General features: G+C 43.1%; 1 protein-coding gene across 1 annotated transcript in view; it reads left to right on the plus strand.

Moving 5' to 3' along the window:
* Window positions 1–25,997, plus strand: part of MYO3B (myosin IIIB) — a 298,690-nt gene that overhangs the window by 31,527 nt on the left and 241,166 nt on the right. Inside the window, exon 6 of the mRNA XM_045033165.1 lies at window positions 2,855–3,000. Within this exon, the coding sequence (XP_044889100.1) occupies window positions 2,855–3,000 (146 nt within the window). The remainder of the gene's footprint in view (window positions 1–2,854; window positions 3,001–25,997) is intronic.

A 25,997-nucleotide genomic window follows, 5' to 3' on the forward strand; every position in this document is an offset into this window, starting at 1 on the left:
ATGTTATCTAGTTTAGGGCCCGATTAAGTTAATGGCAAAGCTGGCATTGGTTTCAATGGGAGCAGAATTATACCCCTAAATTATAAACTCCTCTTGGCAGGGCAAGTATCATCCTGCATGTGCGAAGACTCATGTGGTACTGTAAAAATAAGAAGTTCTCCAGACCTCTGGAGTGGGACATGTCATGAAGTGGCTTTATCACTTTTATTTCCCTGTGGCTAGCATGGCTAACTCCATGAGTCCTGCCATCATAGGCAGCCCAGCAAATGTCTACCTCTTCTGACCCACAGTGACCAGATAGACAATTACTGCATGTCTTGATTCCTGTTCTGCCTGTGGGGTATTTTGGTGCTTCCAGTCCTATAGCACTGCAACATACCTGGGCATGCAGCCATCCAGAAACTCTAACTAGTACAGAACATGACAACATATCTTTTTAGCAACATGGGCTACTGTGAGCACATCAGACTGGTCTTTACCAGGGGTGGCTCTAGCCATTTCGCTGCCCCAAGCACGGCGGCATGCTGTGGGGGGCGCTCTGCTGGTTGCCGGTCCCGCGGCTCCGGTGGACCTCCCGCAGACGTGCCTGCGGATGCTCCACCGGAACCGCGGGACCAGCGGACCCTCCGCAGGCATGCCTGCAGGAGGTCCACCGGAGCCGCCTGCCGCCCTCCTGGCGACCGGCAGAGCACCCCCTGCGGCATGTCGCCCCAAGCACGCGCTTGGCGTGCTGGGGCCTGGAGCCGCCTCTGGTCTTTACACTGGCATCCCATAGAATACCATGCCAAATTTAAGGTCTTGGTCCAGATTTTTAAGGCACTCAATTGCTTGGGCCTCGGATGATACCTACATGATCATCTAAAGCTCTGGGATGAGGACAGTGGTTGACAACTCCACCCCTCAGATATAATGGAACTGTCCACTGCCAAAGTAAAGCTTGTCTGTTTAGGAGACGGACCTTTCCTGGGGGTCAGTCCAAGATTGTGGAATGAACTCCCGCAGCAACGAAGAACCCCCACAAACTTTTTACTTTAATTTTACCTCTCGAGTGAGGATAAGAGGGAAAAAAAGCAACCACACATGACAGATGATGATGATGTTTAATGCACTACTGGAGAACACTCAGACATCCCGCTGATGAGAGTGATATACGAAACTAAACAGAACAGAATAGAAGCAGGAAGTTCTCTGACATACTAAAGTGAAAAAAATTAGAGAGGAATGTTATCTGAACATTTGGTTCTAGCTTTGTGAGAAAGTTCAGGTATGGGATCTAATTTTTCTGAATCAATTTGCTCTAGACAAACAACTCATAGACTCATAGACTTTAAGGTCAGAAGGGACCATTATGATCATCTAGTCTGACCTCCTGCACAATGCAGGCCACAGAATCCCACCCATCCACTTCTATAACAAACCCCTAGCCTATGTCTGAGTTATCGAAGTCCCCAAATTGCGGTTTGAAGACCTCAAGCTGCAGAGAATCCTCCAGAAAGTGACCCGTGCCCCATGCTGCAGAGGAAGGTGAAAAACCTCCAGGGCCTCTGCCAATCTGCCCTGGAGGAAAATTCCTTCCCGACCCCAAATGTGGCGATCAGTTAAACCCTGAGCATGTGGGCAAGACTCACCAGCCAGCACCCAGGAAAGAATTCTCTGTAGTAACTCAGATCCCACCCCATCTTACATCCCATCACAGACCACTGGGCATACTTACCTGCTACCACTGGGCATACTTACCTGCTAAACTAGATAGACCAAGTGGAAGGACCTGATTAAAAATAAATTATTGCTGTAATAGGAGACGCTTTTATTCTAACCATAACTTATACTGCCTCTGCTAGATTTTCTTATCTTGTATATTCAACACCCTTTACTTATTTTATAAGAAAATAATTTGTGCTGTCAGCAATTCTGTTTATAGTTAACACAAATTTGCAATTTAATTTCACACCAGGCAGAAAACTGTGCACATACCTATTAATGATACAGCAGAGTATAAAAAGTTTTCAAAGCACTTGGTGGTGGTGAGGTGTTTGAGCTGGAAAATTTGACTCAAGATTCCAAACCACAATAAGTGCAAGGGTTTTTGGATCTGAGGTTTTGTTTCATGCATTTATAGAGCTAAGGATCAAATTTTAACTTGGATTTGGTTTCTGACCTCCACAGCAAGGTTTGCGGATGTTCACATTTAGGGGTTTGTTTTGAGCTCAGATCTAGTTGTGAAACTTGTGATCATATGAATGTAGACACTGACTTTCACTGGTAGGGTGCAGACATGTCCTGCTCCACAGGTCCTGGTCCAAAGCCCCTTTGAAGTCTATGGGAAAACTTCCATTAACTTCAGTGGGCTTTAGATCAGGCCCATGATATATTGATTTAGCTTTTTCTATTTACTCAAATCCAGAGGGGGCAAACTACATATATTTGCAAGAAATTGACTGATGGGAGTGAGTGATGGAATATTCTGATCATGCAAATCACCCTTGCGCCTTACAAAATAGCTGTAGAAGTTAATAGGTATGTAATAGAATTGCAATAGGTTTCAGTAGAAATTAAAATATATAGAATTTAATAGAAAATTTTTTGTAGAGTTGTTTGAAGCAGCCTGTACAGTTCTATAGCAGGGGTATAATTCTCTATTAAATTTTGTGGGAATATTTTTTTAAATAAAAACAAACAAACCTAAGGAGAGGTTATAATTCTATAAGACATTTCCATCTGGGAAATGCAGGCAAAGCTGCAGAAATAGGAGTTGCATGTGATTTTGGTAATCAAAAGTGCATTAATGTCATGCTAGGACAGCGCGAATTGATGAGAAGGTTAATGCATTGTTTTTCCTGCTTTTATCTGATAGGTCATTGCTTGTGAACAGCAGTATGACTACTCTTATGATGCTCGGTGTGACGTATGGTCCCTTGGGATCACAGCTATTGAATTGGGTGATGGAGACCCACCTTTATTTGACATGCATCCTGTGAAAACGCTTTTTAAGATTCCAAGGTATGGCACTAGATGGCTCTCTTGACTCACTAGTTTGTTGTTCACAGGGAGTCTAGTGAGAAGTAAAATAAATATTTGGTAAACAATTTCTCCTCGAATTGTAAGAAACCATCACTTGAAAACAGATAAAAGAGACTTATCATCATTATGAGGATTCCTATTCAATCTGACTTTAGAAATAATTAATAGTAAGGGCTAGTTGAAATAATATAATTCTAAATTTACTTTATTCTTCTCTTGGGTTTTGATTTTATTAACCATCAACAATAGACTGCAAATGTAATTTTCTTAGCTGTAATTGATAAAAGCATTTGTTTCAACAGAGGCAGAAGCTAGTATCTGAAATGTAGCATAATGTTTTTAAATGGCATTCCTCTGGAATCTTAGACTTGCCTGACTGGAAGAAATACCTGTAATTTTGAGAATGTTATGTAGCAATCTGTCAGTTTCATTAAATTGTGTCCATCATTTCTTTTTTTTAATTTGCCCTTAGATAAGATGTGCAATATACATATAAAAAGAAGATGGAAGCTCTCTCCATACTTATTAATATCACCTGAATATTTCATTTCACATGATCTGTTTTTGTTTTGCTTTATGATCACCTGATTGGTGTTTCTAACTGGACAAGTCAAGATTTTATTGTCAGTGTGAAATAGGGTTTAACAAGAGAGCTATGGTAATAATAGGAAAAATCTCTCAAGAATTTGTCCAAGGTTGACTGCAAATTGGCATATGGTTGCTTTTTCCACATTGCGTTTGTAAAGGAAGAATCACCACTGGCTGATAGCAGTTTAAAAGCTTTGACAATAAAAGTGTTTGACCTTTTGTTATCTGCACAATCGCACAATTATCACAGGCTTTTAAAATTTCTTCTGATTGCAATTTGCATTTCTGATTAGGTCTATTTATATGCAGATGAGGCTGTCTTAGGTTCTGCGTCATAATGTTATCTCCTTGTACCCGACCCAGATGTGAACTGACACTACTCTTCCACAAATTATTCAGACTGAGGCAGCAGTTCCTCTGGTTGCCATGGCACAAATATAAAACAGGACATGGCAATTACAGCAGCAAGGGAGGCTCCAGATTTCAAAACTAATGTCCATAAATTTTAGCAGCTGAATACTCAAACCAGTTTAGAAGGGCTGCAATCATGTCATAGTGTTAAATAACAGCAAGTGATAGGAAGAGCTATGGAATGGGACATATGGATGCTTTGATTTCTGTGTATGATTTATCTCTCGGCCTACTCACTGATATGTCTGCATGACTTTGCAATATCTAAGATGGGGTGTCTACTTTGATAAGATACCGGTAAATGGTGTGTATTTACTACTTAAACTCCTTAATGACAGAATTTTTATTATTTTTTTGAGTGAAGTGATTTTCTTCTGCTTTGCATTTTATGAGCTGGAATGCTGCTACTAGAAACTATCCACTTCCACGAGATATAATAGACTATGGTGGGTGCTGGATGGGAAGAGGGACTGCTAATGGGATATGGTGCTTGTCATCTCCAGGTATTGTTTTAAATCCAATCCAGGTGGATAGTGAGCAGTGACAAAAAGTTGCTACCATCAGGGGGCTGTTTTGACCATCTAGTGGTGTTTGACTATCTCAGTCCAGTTCCTGGTGTCCATACTACATCCGATGCCTTTTTTAGCAGTTTCAGCATTGAGCATGTTGGCACTATGGTGCTCCCCAGGGTTACTCAGAGTTGTGAGGTTCTTTGCTACTATCTACCCTTAGCATGGAGCAGGAATTTAAATTTGACTGCTTTTGGAGGGGCATGTTCTGTGACCCCTCTGTGCCCCAGAGCCAGAAAAGCTTGCTCTCCCTGCCACGGCCCTGGGGCCAGAGGAGTTCTATGTCCCCACTGATTATTGGAGGGGGTCCCATGCTGCTGCTTACCACCCCCGGCCCCCGCCTTTGTGCATACCCCTGGTGTGAAGAAGTCTTGTTTATCCATGAAAACCAACAGCCCCTGGCCACCAACACGCACTGACTTCCAGGTCTCTGCAGATCGATCTCTCTCTTGTGCAGGCTACTTACAGAGACATAGCAATTCCCAAGCCCCTCTGCTAGTGTCTCTCTGTTGCCCCTCTGTTGTATCCAACTCCTGTCACTGGACACTCATATGAATAACCAGGTAGGCTATCCCTGAAGGGACAGAGTACTCACAGCTTGACTAGAATAACTCAGGATCAGATTCTTTATAACACAGCACTGTAATCTAGCTATAGTGAAAATAAATACACATTTATTAACAAAGGTTTTAAGAGCTCCTGAGTAAGGATAGTAAGAACAATAGGTTACAAATAAAACAAAACCATCAAATTCAATCCTAGGTCTACACTTATCAATGGTTACCTTTTCTATTTAATAGAGTGGAGTTCCTTCCAAGCATTCAGTCTTTGTCAGACCTGCTGGTTTTCAGTCATGACCAGAATCCAAGTTTTCATGAATATCTTCCCCCACCCTACAAGGGGTTTCCTCAGTAAATGGAATAGAAACATGTCTTTTTTTCCTTCCTCTTATAGTCCAGTAAGCCTTTGAAATGCACCCCCAAATAAGACTCTTCTCCCCAATGCTTGATGTTCAGTGTGCTCCCTCCTGTTGGTTTTACCTATTGACCTCACATGCAAACAAGGCTTCCATTGTGTTGGCTTAATTTACATGTGACAGAGAGAGATACATCTTATCTACTGTCTGGAAAAAAAAAAACAGTTTGTCAACTGCCTGGTTACACATGTATTTTTGGTAGGTACGCAAAATTCTGTACACCTAGACCATGCATATAGCTTGCAATGCTTCTGATGACCAGTATGATATGTATCAGAGGGGTAGCCGTGTTAGTCTGGATCTGTAAAAGCAGCAAAGAATCCTGTGGCACCTTATAGACTAACAGTGTGATATGAGTGTTCATTTGATACCTCACAAGGCATTCTTTATAGATAAATACCATGAAAGCAGTATGTTTGGTGAGCAGTGAGTTTGTCAGGTCAGAGAGGAGTTGCTGTTACAGAACAGTCAACCCTTTGCCAATGGGCCTTGAGGAGTTTTTAGGGTCACAGGCATCTCTCATACTCAAAGATTTTGTCTCCAGGACATGGTTCAAGCACACTGAAGGGGCAGTACACTGCACATGGGGGAAGCTTGCAGCATAGCTGCCTGCGTTGAAAAATACACAATCCTCTGAATTTAATTTTCCATGGCCGTCAATTTGGCACCTTTCATGAGCAGGACAGTCACTATAAGGAGGCAGGCCTTTAGAGCAAGGTGTGCCCCTGTGATGCTCTTATTTTATGTGTCACACACTTCTGAATTTCTAAGAAATCTGCTGGTGGCAGAGACATCAGCCATTTTTGTTCTTAGAATTGCTGTCGCCTCTTACAGAGGAGACATGCACATGATGCTCACTCATGGAGACTTTACTTTTGTTCCTTCTTGTTGTTTTCCCTTAACTGAAAATAAGTCATTTGATTGAAAGTCTATGGTTGTTCCTTATGTATGGAAGGAAAACAATACAATGGGCTCATAATATCTTCTCTTAATAGCTATTGATCCAATCCATCACAATGAAATTAATTAATTAATTAAAAAATTCCACTGCCTTTTGGCTTGTGTACGTGATAAACCCTGCTCTCATGATCAGCTTATTTATTCATAGGCCCAAACAAACATATTTAGCTCTCTGGAGTGCTGGTGCAAAGCAAATCAAAGGAGATGGAGGAAAGGGAACTCAACATTCAATTGCTTGTGCAGATTCTCAATTATACAGCATTGGATCCACCAGTATGCTGAGGTAGAAGTTCTGCATCCCCACCCCAACCTGGATAAAAATACAAAGTTAAAAGGTATGTATATGGAGGGAGGTAGCCCCCAGTTTTTCACTCTCCCATAGTGTCTCATGCTAAAATGGAGGCTCTCTGTTTCTTTCAGGCTTTCATTGTCGTATGGCTTAAATAGCATTTACAAGTAAAGTTTCTGCTATGTGTACATATATACATACACAATGATGCAGGGATGAGATTACACTGAAGTTTGTTGTAGAATTTTGTGGTGACTATGATAACATAGAGTCAAACAAACATTTCATCTGGAAATATAAAATGCCACCAAGTTAGACTGGACAATAAATGTTATGAAGTATTGATTTACTGTACATATCTCATTTCTGCAAAGCATCCTCTATTATTCTAACGTCATTGATTCTCAGTTGGCCATTTTGCTGACTGGACTGATTTGAATCCTAGTTTGGGAGAGGGGTGTAACTGCCATTTGCAGTGAGTGACCCATGTATTTGTTTTGAATTCTCTGAAAATATCATGTCCTCGTTCCTCTACATACATGGCTACAGCTGGTCCATAACTTTCCATTTCCAACAGCATTTTTGTATGTTAGACTAGCTGTATGTGCTACGCCAGGAGTAGGCAACCTATGGCATGCGTGCCAAAGGCAGCACGCAAGCTGATTTTCAGTAGCACTCATGCTGCCCGGGTCCTGGCCACCGGTCCAGGGGGCTCTGCATTTTAATTTAATTTTAAATGAAGTGTCTTAAACATTTTAAAAACCTTCTTTACTTTACATAAACAATAGTTTAGTTATATATTATAGACTTATAGAAAGAGACCTTCTAAAAATGTTAAAATGTATTACTGGCACGTGAAACCTTAAATTAGAGTGAATAAATGAAGACTCGGCACACCACTTCTGAAAGGTTGCTGACCCCTGCGCTACGCATTTCAATCACATTAACATAGAATTTTGAGGTGTTTCATCAAGGAAAGGACAATTAACCCTCATGAATTAATTTAAGAAATGTTAATGCTAGTGAAAAGTACCAGACTGACAGATTTGGACACAGAAGTCATTTACTTGTTCAAGGGAAAAGATACAGCATAGCCAGCATCAGTGAAAGCTTCCCTACACTAAAACCCCAATATTCCTTAATCCCTGAATTTGGGTGATAGAATAGTTCAGTTGTCATGCTAATTCAATCCTGGGTCTTTCTGATCAGATTGTCAACAAGCATGCCAGTAACAGCGGCATTATGATTTAGACACTTGTCCACTAGGAATTGGAATGAGACCACAAATTAATTTCCAATAAATGACCAAAGAGCAGGATAGTACCTCTCTTGCACTCTCTTTTTAGTAGAATTATTATTCTTTTTTGCTGTGTCCTCCTAAGGACTGATCCAAAGTCCATTGAAGATAATGGATCAGGCCCTGAAAGAGCAACAAAATTATCCCGGGGCTGGAAGGATTGATCTCTTAGGAAAGTTTATCTATCTGTCTATCATCTTAGTTATGCAGTGATTGTGGAGGAAGTAACAGTCTACAAATATTTGAAGGATATCGGCACCAAGGAGGCGAGTAAATGAATGTGGCCGGGTTGTATAACTAGGAGCAATGGAAGAAAATTTAAGGAAGGAAACAGAGCTGGTAGAAGCAACACTGCTTGGGACTTTTAAAACTAAACTGGACAAAACAATCATAGAAATGTTAGGCCGCATGGGTCTTTGAGTCATCACATTCCAGTCCTCCACCCAGCAGCTCTCAGACAGCAGCTGGGACCCGGGTCCATGATGTTCAACAGGGGCACAAACCCCACCCCTACTTTGTGATTGGGAGAGATCCAAGGCTCCTGATTGGCTTAAAAAGCAGCTACAGCCTATAGGAGGAAACAAGTACAACTGGGCTTCTCCCTGCCATGGACTGCTGGTCTGGTGTTGATCTGTTCCTGCTTTCTGATCCTGACCTCCAGGTATCCTGGCTCAGCCTGACCCTGGGTAACTGCTTCCTGGTTCCTGCCCTCTGGTTCCGTGTCCTGAACCTGACCTCTTGGTATCCTGACTCTTGGTAATTGCATCCTGATTCCATGTCCCGAACCTGACCTCCTGGGTTCCTGATTCTGTCTGGCTGTTGGTAATTGACTCTTGATCACTGCCCACCCATTTGTCTCTTGATTTGGATCTCCTGGTATTCTAACCTGGCCTGATTCCTGGAAACTGGCTCCTGGCCCCTCAGCCTATGCCCAATGCTAACCCCTAAACCAGGCTGTCCATGCCCTGGCCCTGACAAGAAAGCATAGAAATGTGGGGCTGGAAGGGACCTGGAGAAGTCATCTAGTCCATTCATCTGCACTGAAGCAGGATCACATAAACCTAGACCATCTTTGACAGGTATTTGTCCAACCTGTTCTTAAAACCTTCAATTAAGGGGCTTCCATAACCTCCCTTGGAAGCCTATTCCAGAGCTTAAATACTCATATCTAGAACATTTCCCCTAATTTCTAACCTAAAACTCTGTTGCTGCAGATTAAGCCAGTTACGTCTTGTCCTGCCTTCAGTGGACATGGAGAACAATTGATAACCATCCTCTTTAAACTGCCCTTAACATATATGAAAACCGTTATCAAGTTCCCCTCAGTTGTCTTTTCTCAAGACTACACATGCCCAACTGTTAGGTTCTATGGGGGCCGTAGGCCCTCCCAAGGTGCTCTGCAAGAACGAGGCCCACACACACTGTGAGTTATTGGCTTTAATGAAGGTAAATGTGACACACCCACAACGGGGACTCCAAGCGCTGCTGTCACGGAGGCGGGGAACCCAGTGCACCGGAGCTCGGCCTGGTACGGAGTCCAAAAGCAAACACAGATCATGCTCATATTTATATAAACAGCAGCAAGCTAGCTCATACATAATGCAATAGGGACTTTCCACCCTCCGGGGCTGCCCCCTTGGCCAACAGCCTAGGGGCTTTTCACACAGCGGTTCCAGCCGGTTATGGCAGGTTGGAACTGGCATGCTGTGTCCTACAATGACCGAGCGCTGAGAAAGCGGAACTGCCTAAGCTAGGCCGTAACAAAATCTTCCGTGGTTCCCTGTCCTCCTACACCATTTTTTAAACCTTTCCTTATAGGTCAGGTTGTCTATACCATTGTCATTTTTGTTGCTCTTCTCTGGAATCTTTCCAGTTTATCCACATCTTTCCTAAAGTGTGGTGCCCAGAATTGAACACACTACTCCAGCTGAGGCCTCACCAGTGCTGATTAGAGCAGGACAGTTACCTCCTGTGCCTGACATATAACACTCTTGGGGTACGTCTTCACTACCCGCCATATCGGTGGGTAGCAATCGATTTCTCGGGGATCGATATATCGCATCTCATCTAGACATGATATATCGATCCCCGAACGCGCTCCTGTCGACTCCGGAACTCCACCAACCCGAACGGCGGTAGCGGAGTCGACATGGGAAGCCGCGGACATCGATCCCGTGCCGTGAGGACGGTAGGTAATTCGATATAAGATACTTCGACTTCAGCTACGTTATTCACGTAGCTGAAGTTGCATATCTTATATTGATTTTCCCCCGTAGTGTAGACCAGCCCTTGTAAATACACCCCAGAATTATATTAACTTTTTTTTGCAACTGCAGCACATTGTTGTCATATTCAATTTGTGATCCACTATAACTCCCAGATCTTTTTCAACAGTACTACCACCTAGCCAGTTATTTTCCATTGTATAGTTTTGCATTTGATTTTCCCTTCCTAAGTGCAATTATCTGTACTGAATTCATCTTGTTGAATTCAGACCAGTTCCCCAATTTGGCAAGATTGTTTTGAATTCTAACCCTATTGTTCAAAGCACATGCAACCTGCTGGGTGTCACTTGCAGATTTTATAAGCATAGTCTCCACTCTGTTATCCAAGTTATTAATGAAAATATTGAATAGTATCAGACCCAGGCCTGACCCCTGCAGAACTCCACTAGGTATACTTTCCCAGTTGCACCGTGAACTTTGATAACTATTCTCTGAATACAGTGTTGCAACTAGTTTTGCACCCACCTTACTGAAATTTCATCTAGATCACATTTCCCTGGTTTGCTGATGAGAATGTCATGGGGGACTGTGTCAAAAGCCGTACTAAAATCAAGAGATATCAAGTCTGCTGCTTCCTCTCTATCCATTAGGCCAGTAACTCTGTCACAGAAGGAAATTAGTTTTTTTGGCATGATTTGTTCTTGACAAATCCATGTTAGTTATTCCTTATAACCCTATTTTCCTCTAGTTGCTTACAAATTGATTAGTTAATAATTTGTTCCATCATCTTTCCGGTTATCAATGGGAAACATATAGGGGACAATCCTGCACTGGCAGGGATATGACCTGGATGGCTGAGGGGTCGGAGTTCTGTGAAAAAATAATTGAATCCAATGCATTCCAGTAAGAGCAAAGGACACGATCCAGAGCTCACTGAAGTGACTTGGAGTTTTTCCGTTGACTTTAATGGGCTTTGGATCAGGCTCTACATGAGTGAACCTCTTCCCATAGTCGTGTCCTTCACACACACACAAATCCCTGTGGAGGGTCTGACCCTGGAGTCGCTGTGGACTTGGAACCCCACTGAAGTTAATAGGCATCGTATGCACTGGGCTGCTGGATTTCTAATGCTTTCATGTGTTGATTTGAGTGGAAATGTTAAAAATAGAAAAAACTTAGCAATAGCTAAACATTCTTGTCAGCAAGCAAACAACATACAGGGTCTGATATTAGAATGTAGCTATTACAAGGTATAAATCCAACACATTCTGCTAGCAGGAAAGAAATTAAAAACCTATGCAGATTATATACAAAAGTGTATCCTTGGAACAGAAGTTCAGTCCAGAAATGCTTCAGAATATGGGATACTCATAACTTATTTATAACACTTCCTCTAACTTGAAAGAGAAATATAGAGGTTATGGGGAAACTCTAGAAAAATCTTTACACTTTTCAGTCAGTGACTGTGGTGGAAGAAACTGAATCAGGTTTCTCAGTTTGAACCTTGGACACTGTTTTGTGCATGCTGATTGGCTGTTTGTCCCAACTTTTTACAGCCTTCTTCCTCACAGTCCCTCATTGTTATCCTCTCTTTTTGCCACCCATGCTCCTCTCCATCCTTCCTTCCAGATGCTCCATATCCCTCTTTCCCCTTGCTTCCTTTCCCCCTCTTTGCTGCTATTTACTCACAGCCTCCTGCCATTCCTGATCCAGATCTGAATTCTGTAACTCCACCCAAAGGCTAATCGAAACCCTTCATATTGTTCTCCAGGGCGTTGATCCCTGGCGAATAGCTAGTCACCCCCAAGTAGTTTGTCTTCACACTAGGAACACCATAGCGGTACCCTGTGGTGTAGACTCAGACTACAGCAACAGAAGGGGTTTTGCAACTCCAGCTGCCCAAGCAACACTAGCTTGGTTAATGGAAGCGTTCTTCTGGTGACCTAACTGTGTCTACATAGATCGGCATAGCTACAGCACTCAGGGTGTGGATTTAACCAGGCCCATATTTCAGAGCAATGATGAATTCATGTAATGGGTTGATCTTGGCAATGTACATGTGAGTGTTCATTGAAGCCAATGGGACTTCTCATCTGAATGAGGTTACTCATGTGCATGTGTGCTGGCAGGGTCATGCCTTAAGGCACCACACCAGGAATGTTTGAGAACCATTAAAAGGCAGTATTGTTTAAACCAAAATGAAAACCTTTTCATGAGAAACTACACAGAACGTAACAAAATATGTTTTCTAGCTGCATAGATTATTTTCCATCTCCTAACTTGAAAAATAAATTAGTTGAAAATGGAATCTCAGGCATTCATTTTCCCTGTCGCTGTATGGATCTGTGAAGCATTTGCAGATGGTGGAGAGCTGGCTGGTCACCTGGAGCTGGCTGTCTCTCTTTATTCCAGTCTCTAGATCTTGCTAAAAGAGGCTTAAAATTCATTACTCTCCTAACATTACTCCTCCATGTAAGTGATTGCTGTAGCTGCCATGGTTATGGGAGCATGCCTGAGAGGGGACATGTCCATAAATGGGAGGGCAGATGGTCTGTGTGACCTGTAATGGGAGGTGAGAGTGGCCTATAAGATACTCACCATTGAGATAAAATTCGTGCTATGGTGATGTTTGTGAACCCCAAGAACTAAGATGTCTTTTTTCAGCAATCCCTCTCATTGCTCCAAGGTTCCTTCTCTCTTGTTTTCATTACTCTCTTTCTCTGATTGTGGAGAAACCGCACCTTTGCCCTTACAGTTTTGACTTTGCTATTAAAAGTCTCCAATTCCCCATGTCTGCTCAGGGCCCTTGTGAGTCTGGTGAGTGTGTTTGGTCTGAATGTAGATCGTTCTTAACGGGACCCTGCAGGTACAGCAAACTTCAGTCATTCCCTCACTCTACTTAGCCCAAGCACCAATTGTCTTGTCCGATTTGCTTTTCCTTTATAGATGGGAAGGGCAGGGCCACCCAGAGGATTCAGCGGGCCTGGGGTCTTCAGCGGCGGGGGGCCCCCGCTTTGGCGGTAATTCAGCAGCGGAGGGGTCCTTCCGCCCCAGAGAGGAAGGACCCACCACCACCGAAGACCCGGAGCGGAAGACGATCCGGGGGCCCCGGCCCCGCGAGAGTTTTCTGGGGCCCCCGGAGCGAGTGAAGGACCCCGCTCCAGAGGCCCCAAAAAACTCTCGTGGGGGCCTGGGGCAAATTGCCCCACTTGCCCCCCCACGGGCAGCCCTGGGGAAGGGGGGGGGTTCCTGCCTTCTTACTTGCACAGGTGCATTTGCATTCTGCCCTGCCCCTCCTCCATGTAGGGTGGGACCTTATTAGCAGTATTATAGGGGAAGGCTGATAGATATTGAGGGGCAGTGTCACTTGGGGGAAAAAAACCACGGGCACTGTTTCCCATCCCCCATTTTTAATGTATTTAAAAGGGTATAGCCAAACTACTTAGCAGTCGGAAACACGTGTCACAGTGGGAACTGCTGGATGGTGAGCACTTTTAAAATTCTGCCCTTTGTTTGGGTGTCTAAATGGAAACTGAGCTCTCTTGATAATCTGATCCCAGCTGTGGATGCTCAGTACTTGAAAAGCTGTCCCCAAACTTGTTTGAAAATCTGTGTTTAAGAAAACTCTAGTGGCCAAACTCTTCCCTTTTCCTGGTCCTGTGGAAAATCCAGTGCCTGCAGCAAGAATTAGATAGCAGAGATGTTTTTTAAAAAGTCTCAGTTAAGTTTCAGGTCAAAATGTTTCATTATACACTAACTTTCTGATCCTAGCTTTGTATGTTTGTATAGCTTTAGAAGAGAAATGGATATATGTTCATGGGCTAACGCACAAATGTTATAAAGACCACTTTCATACCCTCACAAACATTTAATTATATGCATTCTTAACATCATGGAGGTAGCACTGGGGTTACATGCAAGCATCTTACCCTAAAACTGATCATGAGAAGAAAGCATAATCTTAAAGCAAATGTTAATCTTTTATTTTGTGATAATGCACACATTTTCCCTCATGAAAATGAATTCTTGGAACTAGCTCATAAATCTCCTGAATAGGGACCTCCGGTGTCTACAGATAGAGATAAATCATACTGAGAAGACACTGAACCATGAAATGATTCTGTTAACATGTCATCTGTCTAGAATATATTTTCAAATCTCCAACAGAAGGGTCTAAATTATGAAGGGAAGGTGGCCTAGCAAAGTTGGTAATTCAGGATTTGATACTTTTAACCTCTTCCATCTGCTGCCACTACTTAAGTGTCTCTGTTTTGGCACAATATTATAAGGTAAAAGATTGTCTAATGTTGACTGTCATTAGAACTAACCATTTTAAAGTGAAATAGACCCATAAATTCTTCAAGCTATGTTATCTTATGAAAAGTATTACATCATATAGATTAAATCTCTTAATCTAGTAGCACCCTGAAATTTTGAAAAGAAAACTAATGGCTAGGATAAGAACTGTGGCAAAAAAGAGATAAATATCTTGCATTGTAGTTGGGAATTATGGGTATAAATACCAGTACAGAATGACATATTTATTTCCAGTCTGTAGATGTATTGTCTTTATGGATCTAACTCTTCATTATGCTGCTGACAGGGGCTTGGTAGAGAGAGGGCAGTTCTCTGCATGACCGCTGGCAGTTTAAGGGACTCTTTCTGATTCTCCCCGTGAGACTTAGAGCCAGATTCTGCTCTCACATCAATGTAAATCAGGAGTAACTCTTTTGAAGGCAATGAAATACAATTGGTTTAAAACTGATGTAAGATCAGAATTGGGCCCTTAATTTCTCTAGCTCATAGATTCTCAATCTATTAAAAAGAACATAATGATATTTACTTACCTCACAGAGTTGGTTTAAGTAATGTGGCAAATTGCCGGCACTATTTTGATGGGTCTCGCGCTCTCTCTTCTTTGGGGGGGGGCGTTCAGGGCACCATTTCTTGCCCCTGCAGTGGAATGTTAACTGCCCCACTAGTGTCCTAGAGGAGAGGAGTGGAGAGGGAGGGACCTGGGCCTGCCCTCTACTCCAGGTCCCAGCCCAGGGGCCCTGAGGATAGTGGTGAACCACTTGAACTGACACTTCCTTCCCCTGGGCTACTTCCCTCTCCTGCCCTTCAGCTTGTGGGGGGCTTCCTGCCCTCCCTCTGCACAAGCCAGGTGCCCCTTTACCTAGGGTCTTGGACTTCTTAGTTCACCGCAGCACTTCTCCAAACTGTCCTCTGCTTCCCTTCAAACTGTTCTCTGCTCCAACACCAATTTCTCTCTGCTCCAACTCCCACACTATCTGATTGAAGCAGGGGTTTTTATCATGTGACTGGCTTCAGGTGCTCTAATTAATCTATAGCAAACTTTCTTCCCCTTACAGGGAATAAGGCTCTGTAACAGGTCGGACTCACCCCTGCGGCGCCTCCTACTGGTTGCTCTGGGGAATTAGCTCTGTTCCAGCCAGGAATGCCCTCTGCAGGCCAGTGATCCACCTGTTTGCTACTGGCCCGAGTCCCTCCCAGGACCCCGGTGCCTCTTTAACCTGTAACTGGGTTTCCCCCTCCCCAAGGAACCCCCACCTTCTATCCCCACCTTGCCTCAGTGTATGGCTACTGCCAGTCATTGTCTAGCCCCACACTCTGGGGCAGACTGCAGTCTCAGCCAACTCATCCCTGGCAAGGAGGGTTTGGACCTGCTGCTTTGTCCTACCCCTGGGCTGCCCTCTGCAACCCCCAGTACCTTTGGCCTATAGCTAGGCTGCAGCCTGGGGCTTTCCAGGCTGGAGCTCCCCAGCTCCTCAGCCTTTCCCCAGCCCTGCTTCACTCAGGTACCTTCTCTCTAGTTTCCAGCAGCCAGGCCCATCTTCCTCTGAAGACAGAGAGAGAGACTGCCTGGGCTCCTGGCTCATAGCCTTTTATAGGGGCCAGCTGTGGCCTGATTGGGGTGTGGCCCAGCTGCGGCTACTTCCCCAATCAGCCCAGCTTGAGAGCAGCAGCTCTCAAGCCCTGCCAAGCTGCTTTCAAACCCCTTAAAACCCCCGAGCAGGGATCCACCCTGCTACAGGCTCCCTTCTAACCCTCTCCTGCTGCCCTCTGGCCATGCTGTATCACAGTAATTAATATTGACAAAGTATTTTGAGAACCTCCAAAGACAGGTGCTAAAGAAGGGCAAAATTTCGTCTTTGTCTTCATCTTCTTTATTATTAGATAAATACAATATAATGAAAGGACGGAATAAACCTATGCTTTGTTTTTATAAATAGTGTAGCCATGAGATCAAGTGGCTTAGAAGATGCTGAAGTAGTTTTGTGTGTCTGTCACTCTGGCCATGGCTACGCTTGCAAATTTGCAGCGCTGCAGCAGGGTGTGAAAACACACCCTCTCCAGCGCTGCAAATTGTGGCGCTGCAAAGCGCCAGTGTGGTCAAAGCCCCAGCGCTGGAAGCGCGGCTCCCAGCGCTGTACATTATTCCTCACAGGGAGGTGGAGTACGGACAGCGCTGGGAGAGCTCTCTCCCAACGCTGGCGCTTTGACTACACTTAGCGCTTCAAAGCGCTACCACGGCAGCGCTGCCGCGGTAGTGCTTTGAAGTGCAAGTATAGCCATAGCCTCTGTGCCCTTGTGTGGGGAAGGAAAGGCCCATACTCTGGAGCGTGATCTCTTTTTTTCCTCACCTTCTGGCTAGTTAAGGACAACAAAAGGGGACACACGTCTTTCTTGGATAATATTTCCTACTTGAAAGCTTTAGCTTTTCTTACTTGCAAATGGATCCACCATGTACTCTGTGACATTCCCAGCCGCCACAATGAAGAGACTCAGGTTATTCTGCTTTTTGTAGTGTTTCTTAAATATTGTCCAGCTGGCAGTCTGAGTTCTGCACACATGGAAATGGAGGGAATATTGCAAACACGAACTATAGAAGAAAACTCTGTTGATAAGTTAAGTAGCAAAAGAGCCAAAAGAAGGAATCTCAGTTTTTTAAAATGAAATATTTGATAGTTATAATAATAAAAGAGGAATGCTTAATAAAGTCTTATGCTGAACAATTCGGTGGAAGGTTTGAATCTGTCAGAGCTTAAGTTGTCTCTTACTTACTGGCTATATGGAAAACATATTCTTTAAGTCACATTAAAGGGCCAAATTCTGCCATGAATGCATGTGGCTCTTATTGACTTCAATGTGAGCCCTGTGTGCATATCTGAGGGAATAATTTTACATTTCCAGATCAAAATTTTATCATGTGATATGTTTTTGCTGTGGTAAGGTGCAGGCTTGGAAATAGGTGTTAAGCTATGAGAGCCTTATTAGTACCCAGATAAATAGAAATCTTTGCTTGGATTATATGAAGAGTAAAAGGAGTAAAGATGCTGGTCAGAGGCAGCAAGGAAGTATGGTCTAGGGCTTAGGGCACTAGCCTGGGACTTGAGAACCTACATTCAATCCCTTGTTCTGCTGCAGACTTCCCCAGGCAAGTCTCTTGGGGCCAGATTTCCAAAGGCATTTAGGTGCCTAAAGATGCAGACAGGCACCTAGTGGGATTCTCAAAAGCACTAAAAAAACAGGAGTACTTGTGGCACCTTAAAGACTAACAAATTTATTGTAGCATGAGCTTTCGTGAGCTAAAGCTCACTTCTTCGGATGCATAGAATGGAACACACAGACAGGAGATATTTATACATACAGAGAACATGAAAAGGTGGAAGTATGCATACCAACAGGCAGAGTCTAATCAATTGAGATGAGCTATCGTTAGCAGGAGGAAAAAAAACTTTTTGAAGTGATAATTAAGATGGCCCATAGAAGGTGTGAGGAGAACTTAACATAGGGAAATAGATTCAATTGGTGTAATGACCCAACCATTCCCAGTCTTTATTTAGACCACAGTTAATGGTATCTAGTTTGCATATTAATTCAAGTTCAGCAGTCTCTCTTTGGAGTCTGTTTTTGAAGTTTTTTTGTTGCAAAATTGCCACCTTCAAGTCTGTCACTGAGTGGTTAGGAAGGTTGAAGTGTTCTCCCACTGGTTTTTGAATGTTATGATTCCTGATGTCAGATTTGTGTCCATTTATTCTTTTGCGTAGAGACTGTCCGGTCTGGCCAATGTACATAGCAGAGGGGCATTGCTGGCACATGATGGCATATATCACGTTGGTAGATGTGCAGGTGTACGAGCCCCTGATGGTGTGTCTGATGTGATTAGGTCCTGTGATGGTGTCACTTGAATGGATATGTGGACAGAGCTGGCATCGGGTTTTATTGCAAGGATAGGTTCCTGGGTTAGTGTTTATGTTGTATGGTGTGCGGTTGCTGGTGAGTATTTGCTTCAGGTTGGGAGGCTGTCTATAAGCAAGGACTGGCCTGTCTCCCAAGATCTGTGAGAGTGAGGGATCATCTTTAAGGATAGGTTGTAAATCTTTGATGATGCGCTGGAGAGGTTTTAGTTGGGGGCTGTAGGTGATGGCTAGTGGTGTTCTGTTATTTTCTTTTTTAGGCCTGTCCTGTAGTAGGTGGCTTCTGGGTACTCTTCTGGCTCTGTCAATCTGTTTTTTCACTTCAGCAGGTGGGTATTGTAGGTTTAAGAATGCTTGATAGAGATCTTGTAGGTGTTTATCTCTGTCCGAGGGATTGGAGCAAATACGGTTGTATCTTAGAGCTTGGCTGTAGACAATGGATCGTGTGGTGTGTCCGGGATGGAAGCTGGAGGCATGTAAGTAAGTATAGCGGTCAGTAGGTTTCCGGTATAGGGTGGTATTTATGTGACCATCGTTTATTAGCACAGTAGTGGGCTGCTTCCCTGTGTGTAGAGATTCAAGGCATTTGAATCCAGGCAACTCTGTCTCCAGAGCAGGCTGGAGAGAGGGAAGAGGGGGGGAGGTTCCTCCTCTGTGAATTGATCTGTGTTCCCAAGGGGGGATGGTCACATAAATACCACCCTATACCGGAAACCTACTGACCGCTATACTTACTTACATGCCTCCAGCTTCCATCCCGGACACACCACACGATCCATTGTCTACAGCCAAGCTCTAAGATACAACCGTATTTGCTCCAATCCCTCGGACAGAGATAAACACCTACAAGATCTCTATCAAGCATTCTTAAACCTACAATACCCACCTGCTGAAGTGAAAAAACAGATTGACAGAGCCAGAAGAGTACCCAGAAGCCACCTACTACAGGACAGGCCTAAAAAAGAAAATAACAGAACACCACTAGCCATCACCTACAGCCCCCAACTAAAACCTCTCCAGCGCATCATCAAAGATTTACAACCTATCCTTAAAGATGATCCCTCACTCTCACAGATCTTGGGAGACAGGCCAGTCCTTGCTTATAGACAGCCTCCCAACCTGAAGCAAATACTCACCAGCAACCGCACACCATACAACATAAACACTAACCCAGGAACCTATCCTTGCAATAAAACCCGATGCCAGCTCTGTCCACATATCCATTCAAGTGACACCATCACAGGACCTAATCACATCAGACACACCATCAGGGGCTCGTACACCTGCACATCTACCAACGTGATATATGCCATCATGTGCCAGCAATGCCCCTCTGCTATGTACATTGGCCAAACCGGACAGTCTCTACGCAAAAGAATAAATGGACACAAATCTGACATCAGGAATCATAACATTCAAAAACCAGTGGGAGAACACTTCAACCTTCCTAACCACTCAGTGACAGACTTGAAGGTGGCAATTTTGCAACAAAAAAACTTCAAAAACAGACTCCAAAGAGAGACTGCTGAACTTGAATTAATATGCAAACTAGATACCATTAACTGTGGTCTAAATAAAGACTGGGAATGGTTGGGTCATTACACCAATTGAATCTATTTCCCTATGTTAAGTTCTCCTCACACCTTCTATGGGCCATCTTAATTATCACTTCAAAAAGTTTTTTTTCCTCCTGCTAACGATAGCTCATCTCAATTGATTAGACTCTGCCTGTTGGTATGCATACTTCCACCTTTTCATGTTCTCTGTATGTATAAATATCTCCTGTCTGTGTGTTCCATTCTATGCATCCGAAGAAGTGAGCTTTAGCTCACGAAAGCTCATGCTACAATAAATTTGTTAGTCTTTAAGGTGCCACAAGTACTCCTGTTTTTTTTGCGGATACAGACTAACACGGCTGCTACTCTGAATCAAAAGCACTAGACACCTAACTTCCATTGATCTCACTAGATAGCTATCTGGATCTTTAGGAGCCTAAATACCTTGTGTGACGAACTGGGAATGTTCTTGCTGTGTTATGTGAATGCTGAGGTAACCTGAGAACCCAGGAGGGGGGTTGGAGGCCAGGTGACACCTCTGGGGGACACTGGACAAAGGCTGGGGGAGGGACCGGGGGAGGCTGAGTGAGAGGCTGGAGGGTTTTTCAGATTTGGAGCTGACTGGGAAATGGAGAGGGGTGCCCTGATGGGGCTTGGGCTTCCCAACGGGGCTGTGGCCTCCCTGGGGCCCCAGTGGACCTAACTAAAGGGGGTCCTGTTGTCTGTACTGGCAAGACCTGGTTTGGACTGAGTTCCTGTCATCTAAATAAACCTCTATTTTACTGGCTGGCTAAGAGTCACGTCTGACTGCGAAGTGGGCGTGCAGGACCCTCTGGCTTCCCCAGGACCCCACCTGGGCGGACTTGCTGTGGGAAGTGCATGGAGGGACATATGCTGAATGCTCCAAGGAGAGACCCAGGAGGTGAAGCCATTTGAGCTCCTTGCCCTGAAGACAGTCTGCTCCAAGGGAGAGGAGGCTCCCCAAAGTCCTGACTGGCTTCGTGGGGAGCAGTTCCAGAGCATCGCCTGGGATTCCATGACACCTTGAAAATCTGATTCTCACTCTCTCTGTGCCTCAGTTCTTTTTCAGTAAAATGGGAATTATAGTTTTTTCCTGCATTGGGCAGGGGCTAAGGGGGAGTTGTGCGGATAAATACATTAAAGCTTATGAGACACTCAGATATTATGGTGATTGGCAGGTCATATAAGTACCTAAGACAGATAGAAGCCATTCTGAGACATTTCTTCTTGTTCTATTGTACATAATGGGGGTGTTTCTAGTCTTAGGTTGTTTGTGGGATTGACTAAGGGGTATTGCTAGCCCCACAGAATTTTCTGGAAGTGCATCAGCACGGTTGCCATTTACAACTAGTGCTATAACTGTACCATGGTATATAAGACATTCTCAGTACGAGTGCTGCAAACAGCACGGTAGTTACTAATTTTGTTAACAAACCCTGTATAAGAAACCTTGTAATAAACCTAGGAAATTGGTATCGGGAGAAAGGCTAAACTGCTATTTCAGCTGGAGGTCACTCCCATGGTTTTCAACCATAGCTCCTTCTTTTCTGTGTAGCTTGAGGGGTCCTTATCAGAACTTTTCTAGAGCTTAAAAATGCTGCTTTTGGTTCTAGGGTGGACAAAACTTCAGTTCTTCTTGAACCAAAAGTTTGCTTACCCTTGTGAGAGTTCCGTATAATCTTTTGGATAGTCCCATCATCCACTGAACTGGGGATACAGAATGCTAAGGTCTTCATGGAAAGTGTACTACCAGATACCTGTATAACCATTCTGTTTTTTTAAATCCAATCTACTAAATTATTCACACAACAATGTGAAAGTTAAGGAGCGATGTGGGGTAATGTGATAGCCTTTTACTTATGAGGGCTGGTGAAATAGGTCTTAGTTCCATGGGAAATGAGTTGTGTTGTCTCAGGCTCTGGGATTTCAATATTTTGTCACCATTAAAAAGCCAACAGTTTGTCACAGTTTACAGCTATTAGGTGTATTGAAGTTAGCTGGGTCGGGAACCTTGCACAGCATCCAATCCCTGTGAAAAGTGTTAGTGGCCAAATTTATCACTGGTGTAATCCACTGGTTTAAATGCAGTTGTGCCAGGGATGAATTGACTCAATAATGTGTTGCTGATTGTAGGGTTTAGTAGTGGCTAAAAGAGCAAAGAGAGAGAGGTGTGTGTGCTTCTAAAGCCATATAAATACATCCATTAATTATTGCCCTTTTAGACCTAAATGGCTACAGTCAAAATAGTATTTGTGTGGGCAGATCTTAGCATTCATATGATAGCAAAATGAGGGCCTGATTCTCCACTGCCTTACACCATAAGTAGTCAATTATACATATCCGCAGTGGTGGTAAAGTGATATAAAGTCAGAATTCTGCACTCAGATGGGCGGTAGTGTTTTACATCCACTTGGTACTCACTTTGTACAGGTATATTATACAAGATGCAAGACCTTAAGAATGTAAGTTCTTCCCATTATAGCTTGCCTAAAACTCTTTCTTTAACCATTAACACTCTGGACTATACTAGTTGCTATATATAATTTCTTAGGTGAATTATATTTGCAAATATATAACAGTGCAGGGTGAATTAAGAATGTATTAAATAGATTTTGCCTTTTTTTTTCTGTTCACCAATTTTCCATAAATTGTGATTTTAGCAGATGCATTCGTTGTGAACATCTATTTACTGAATAATTTCAGCAGGTAATTCAGGGTCTGTAGCTTGTTCATGAGCAGTTCACTGTCAGTCTTTGATATTCAGAATTTCAGCTGTTTGGATAGGACACAGGCACGTGGTACACTGCTGTTTCTTGATTTGATAAGAGTCATTTTTAGACTATGTTTCTAGTATGAATACTTGCGATTGCAAACATAAAAAATTCCTTTATATAAATATTTTGCAACATTTGCTTAAAATGTGCAGTTTCAGCAAGCATTCCTGCCAGTAAACCTGTTTGCCAGAGCATTCGTGGAAAGTGAGCACAGATGAGACGTGAGCACTGTCAAAATGAATTAGCTGAGAATTGTACATGAATAATCACAGGAAAATGTTGGTAGTATTTGCTCAGCTCTGATACTAGCCATTCCCTTTACAAACAGAGGGAAAGGCCTGTCTTTTGTATGCTCTGGTGTCCTGTGTTCTGCTCTTTGACTTTCTCAGAATTCTAGTACAGAACAGAGTTGCCTGCCAGATTTGTTTAGTAAATCCATATGTAGCCCATTTCATGCATTATATGCACATCAGCTATTTTAGTCAACCAGTTTCTAAAGTAAATTGTTACTGTTCAGAATCCATTCCATAAGTAAGAGCAGACTGCTAAGATACAGTAAGTGCCATTTTGTTTTGCTCCAGTGGAAAATTTCATGCTGACAAGGTCAAGCCCTGCACTCTGAGTGCAGTCAAGTGATGAAAGGCACATCCTACACAAGGAGAGGTGGTAGATGGATGCCCACTAACAACTGTCTATTTCAACACAATTGAGCATTGGAAATGCAGCATTCTGGTTAGATTTATAGGGCTGTGCTTAGCTGTATGTATTCTGCTTTGCAAATAATTGCAAATGAAATATATGTTTTTTAGTATGTTGTCAGAACTGGTTACCATTTAAGCAAGAATTCCTAAGAAACTACACCAGATAATGGCATAGATTGTAGTTGTCCTGAGGCAGTTACACTCTCTAAACAAGAACTTGTCATTAAATACAGTAATTAATAATGTTAAGGAGATTCTTGCTACTAAGCAATGTAAACTAGAGGTTATAGTGGAGAAAATGGGGCATAGCTAAAATTGTGCAGAGAAGTACTTGTGAATTTGAAGGCTGGATGGAAGAATCAGTGAGTTATAAATACTTAGCCAATTTTCTGCCATTCAGGCAAGAGAACAGCTTCTGCTAGGTTGATAATTTACATGTAATATTGCTTTGCAGTAAGACATTTACTTTTCTGATATTTTTATACGATTAATAGACTTTGTTATGGAAATAGAGTCTTAGGATAAAAATAATTGAGATAATCTAGGGGTTAAATTGCTTGATACAGACCTAGCTAGCAACATTTTCAACATATATATCTATATCATTAACAGAGGTTGCTGAGAGGCTACTGATGCCTTATTAGATAAGGTTTAGATAGATTGCCTGCAGTACTAAACAATTTATTGAGCAAAGAAAATAGGCTTCCAATACTGTATAGAAATGAAACATCACAATTATTTGAGATTCTCTGTAGCCTTGGAAACAATATGGGAGCAGTGATATCAGCAACAATTATGTACAATTTTTATCTTTAGTTTATCACCAAGGTAACCAGAGCAGGTTTTCCTGCTTGAAATTTTAAGAATGCCTTGGTTCTGTATAAAGCAAGCATGCATGAAGCATACATTTAGAAAGTCTGCTCAAATAGCATTCAGTTTCCCTTTTAAAATGGTTAGTGTTTGAGTCAGGATTTAAATTGTGTAAACTCATCTTTTTTCCCCCCCTGTAGCAGCTGCAAACAAATAAAGCCTTAGCGGTTGTTTTGAATGCTCTAAATACTGGAAGGAAGAAGAACATTGCTTTGCTTTTGCTTTAGCTGATCTTAAACAACGAATATGCTGTTGATATTTTTTTCAATCTTCTGAAAAAAAAATCCCCAAAGAGCTGCAGGGCGGAGATTGCCAGTTGCAACCCAGCATCCTGGGAGGATTCACCCCCTGGGGAGAACACAAGGTGTTTTCATTGCTGCCTTCCCTTAGGGATGTCACCAAGGGTTGGCAGCTTTAAACTGAATAATGGCTTCACAGGAGACGCACCAGTCAATGCTGCATGGGAAATACATTGGATCGGTGCATCCTCTATGTTACCTGGCCAAAGACTCTTCCTTGATCAACATCACTCACTTTTGAGGCTCAGCTGACCAACTGTGGGCTCCCATGCATCTTGCCCAGCTTCAGACACACTCCAGGTAAACTTTCCATTGCCATGGGCCCTCGGATAGGTGGTGACTGAATCAAACCCATAGTATAGAGTAGAAGATTCTGTAGTTTCTCTTCCACTTGGTATGCGTACTTCCACCTTTTCATGTTCTCCGTATGTATAAATATCTCCTGTCTGTGTGTTCCATTCCATGCATCCGAAGAAGTGAGCTGTAGCCCACAAAAGCTTATGCTGAAATAAATTTGTTAGTCTCTAAGGTGCCACAAGTACTCCTGTTCTTTTTGTAGTTTTTCTGCTTGTCTTTGTGGAAGAGAGATAGGGTTGGGACAGGAGACACAACACTGAGAGAGAAAAGATGGTTTCTCATCTACCTTTGACTGATATGACAGGGAAGCATTTTAACAGCAAGAATGAAATAGTCCTTATCCATCGTGATCAAATGATGGTTGTAAACACCAAGTAGGAAAATGTGCAAGGGGCTTTAACTAGGTGAAGCTCTGGAATAAAATAAAATAAAATAAAATAAATAATTGGAGATATACCTATCTCCTAGAACTGGAAGGGACCTGAAGGGTCATCGAGTCCAGCCCCCTGCCTTCACTAGCAGGACCAATAAACTCTGAAGGCAAGAGGTTACAGCCATATCACATTGGCCACTTATTGAGGAGTCTTTAAGTGGATTTAGATGCCTAACTTCAGGTAAAAAAAAATGCAAATTTTGGCTACCATGTAGGGTTGCCAACTTTCTGATTGCCGAAAACCGAACGCCCTTGCCCCGCCCCCACTCACTCCATCCCCCTCACTCCATCACTCACTCTCCCCCACCCTCGCTCATTTTCACTGGACTGGGGTAGGGGTTGGGGTGTGAGAGGGGGTGCAGGCTCCAGGATAGGGTTGGGGATGAGGGGCTTGGAGTGTGGAAGGGGGCTCAGGGCTGGGGTAGGGG

Source organism: Mauremys mutica, chromosome 10 (assembly GCF_020497125.1).
Source record: "Mauremys mutica isolate MM-2020 ecotype Southern chromosome 10, ASM2049712v1, whole genome shotgun sequence".
NCBI classification, from domain to species: Eukaryota; Metazoa; Chordata; order Testudines; family Geoemydidae; genus Mauremys; species Mauremys mutica.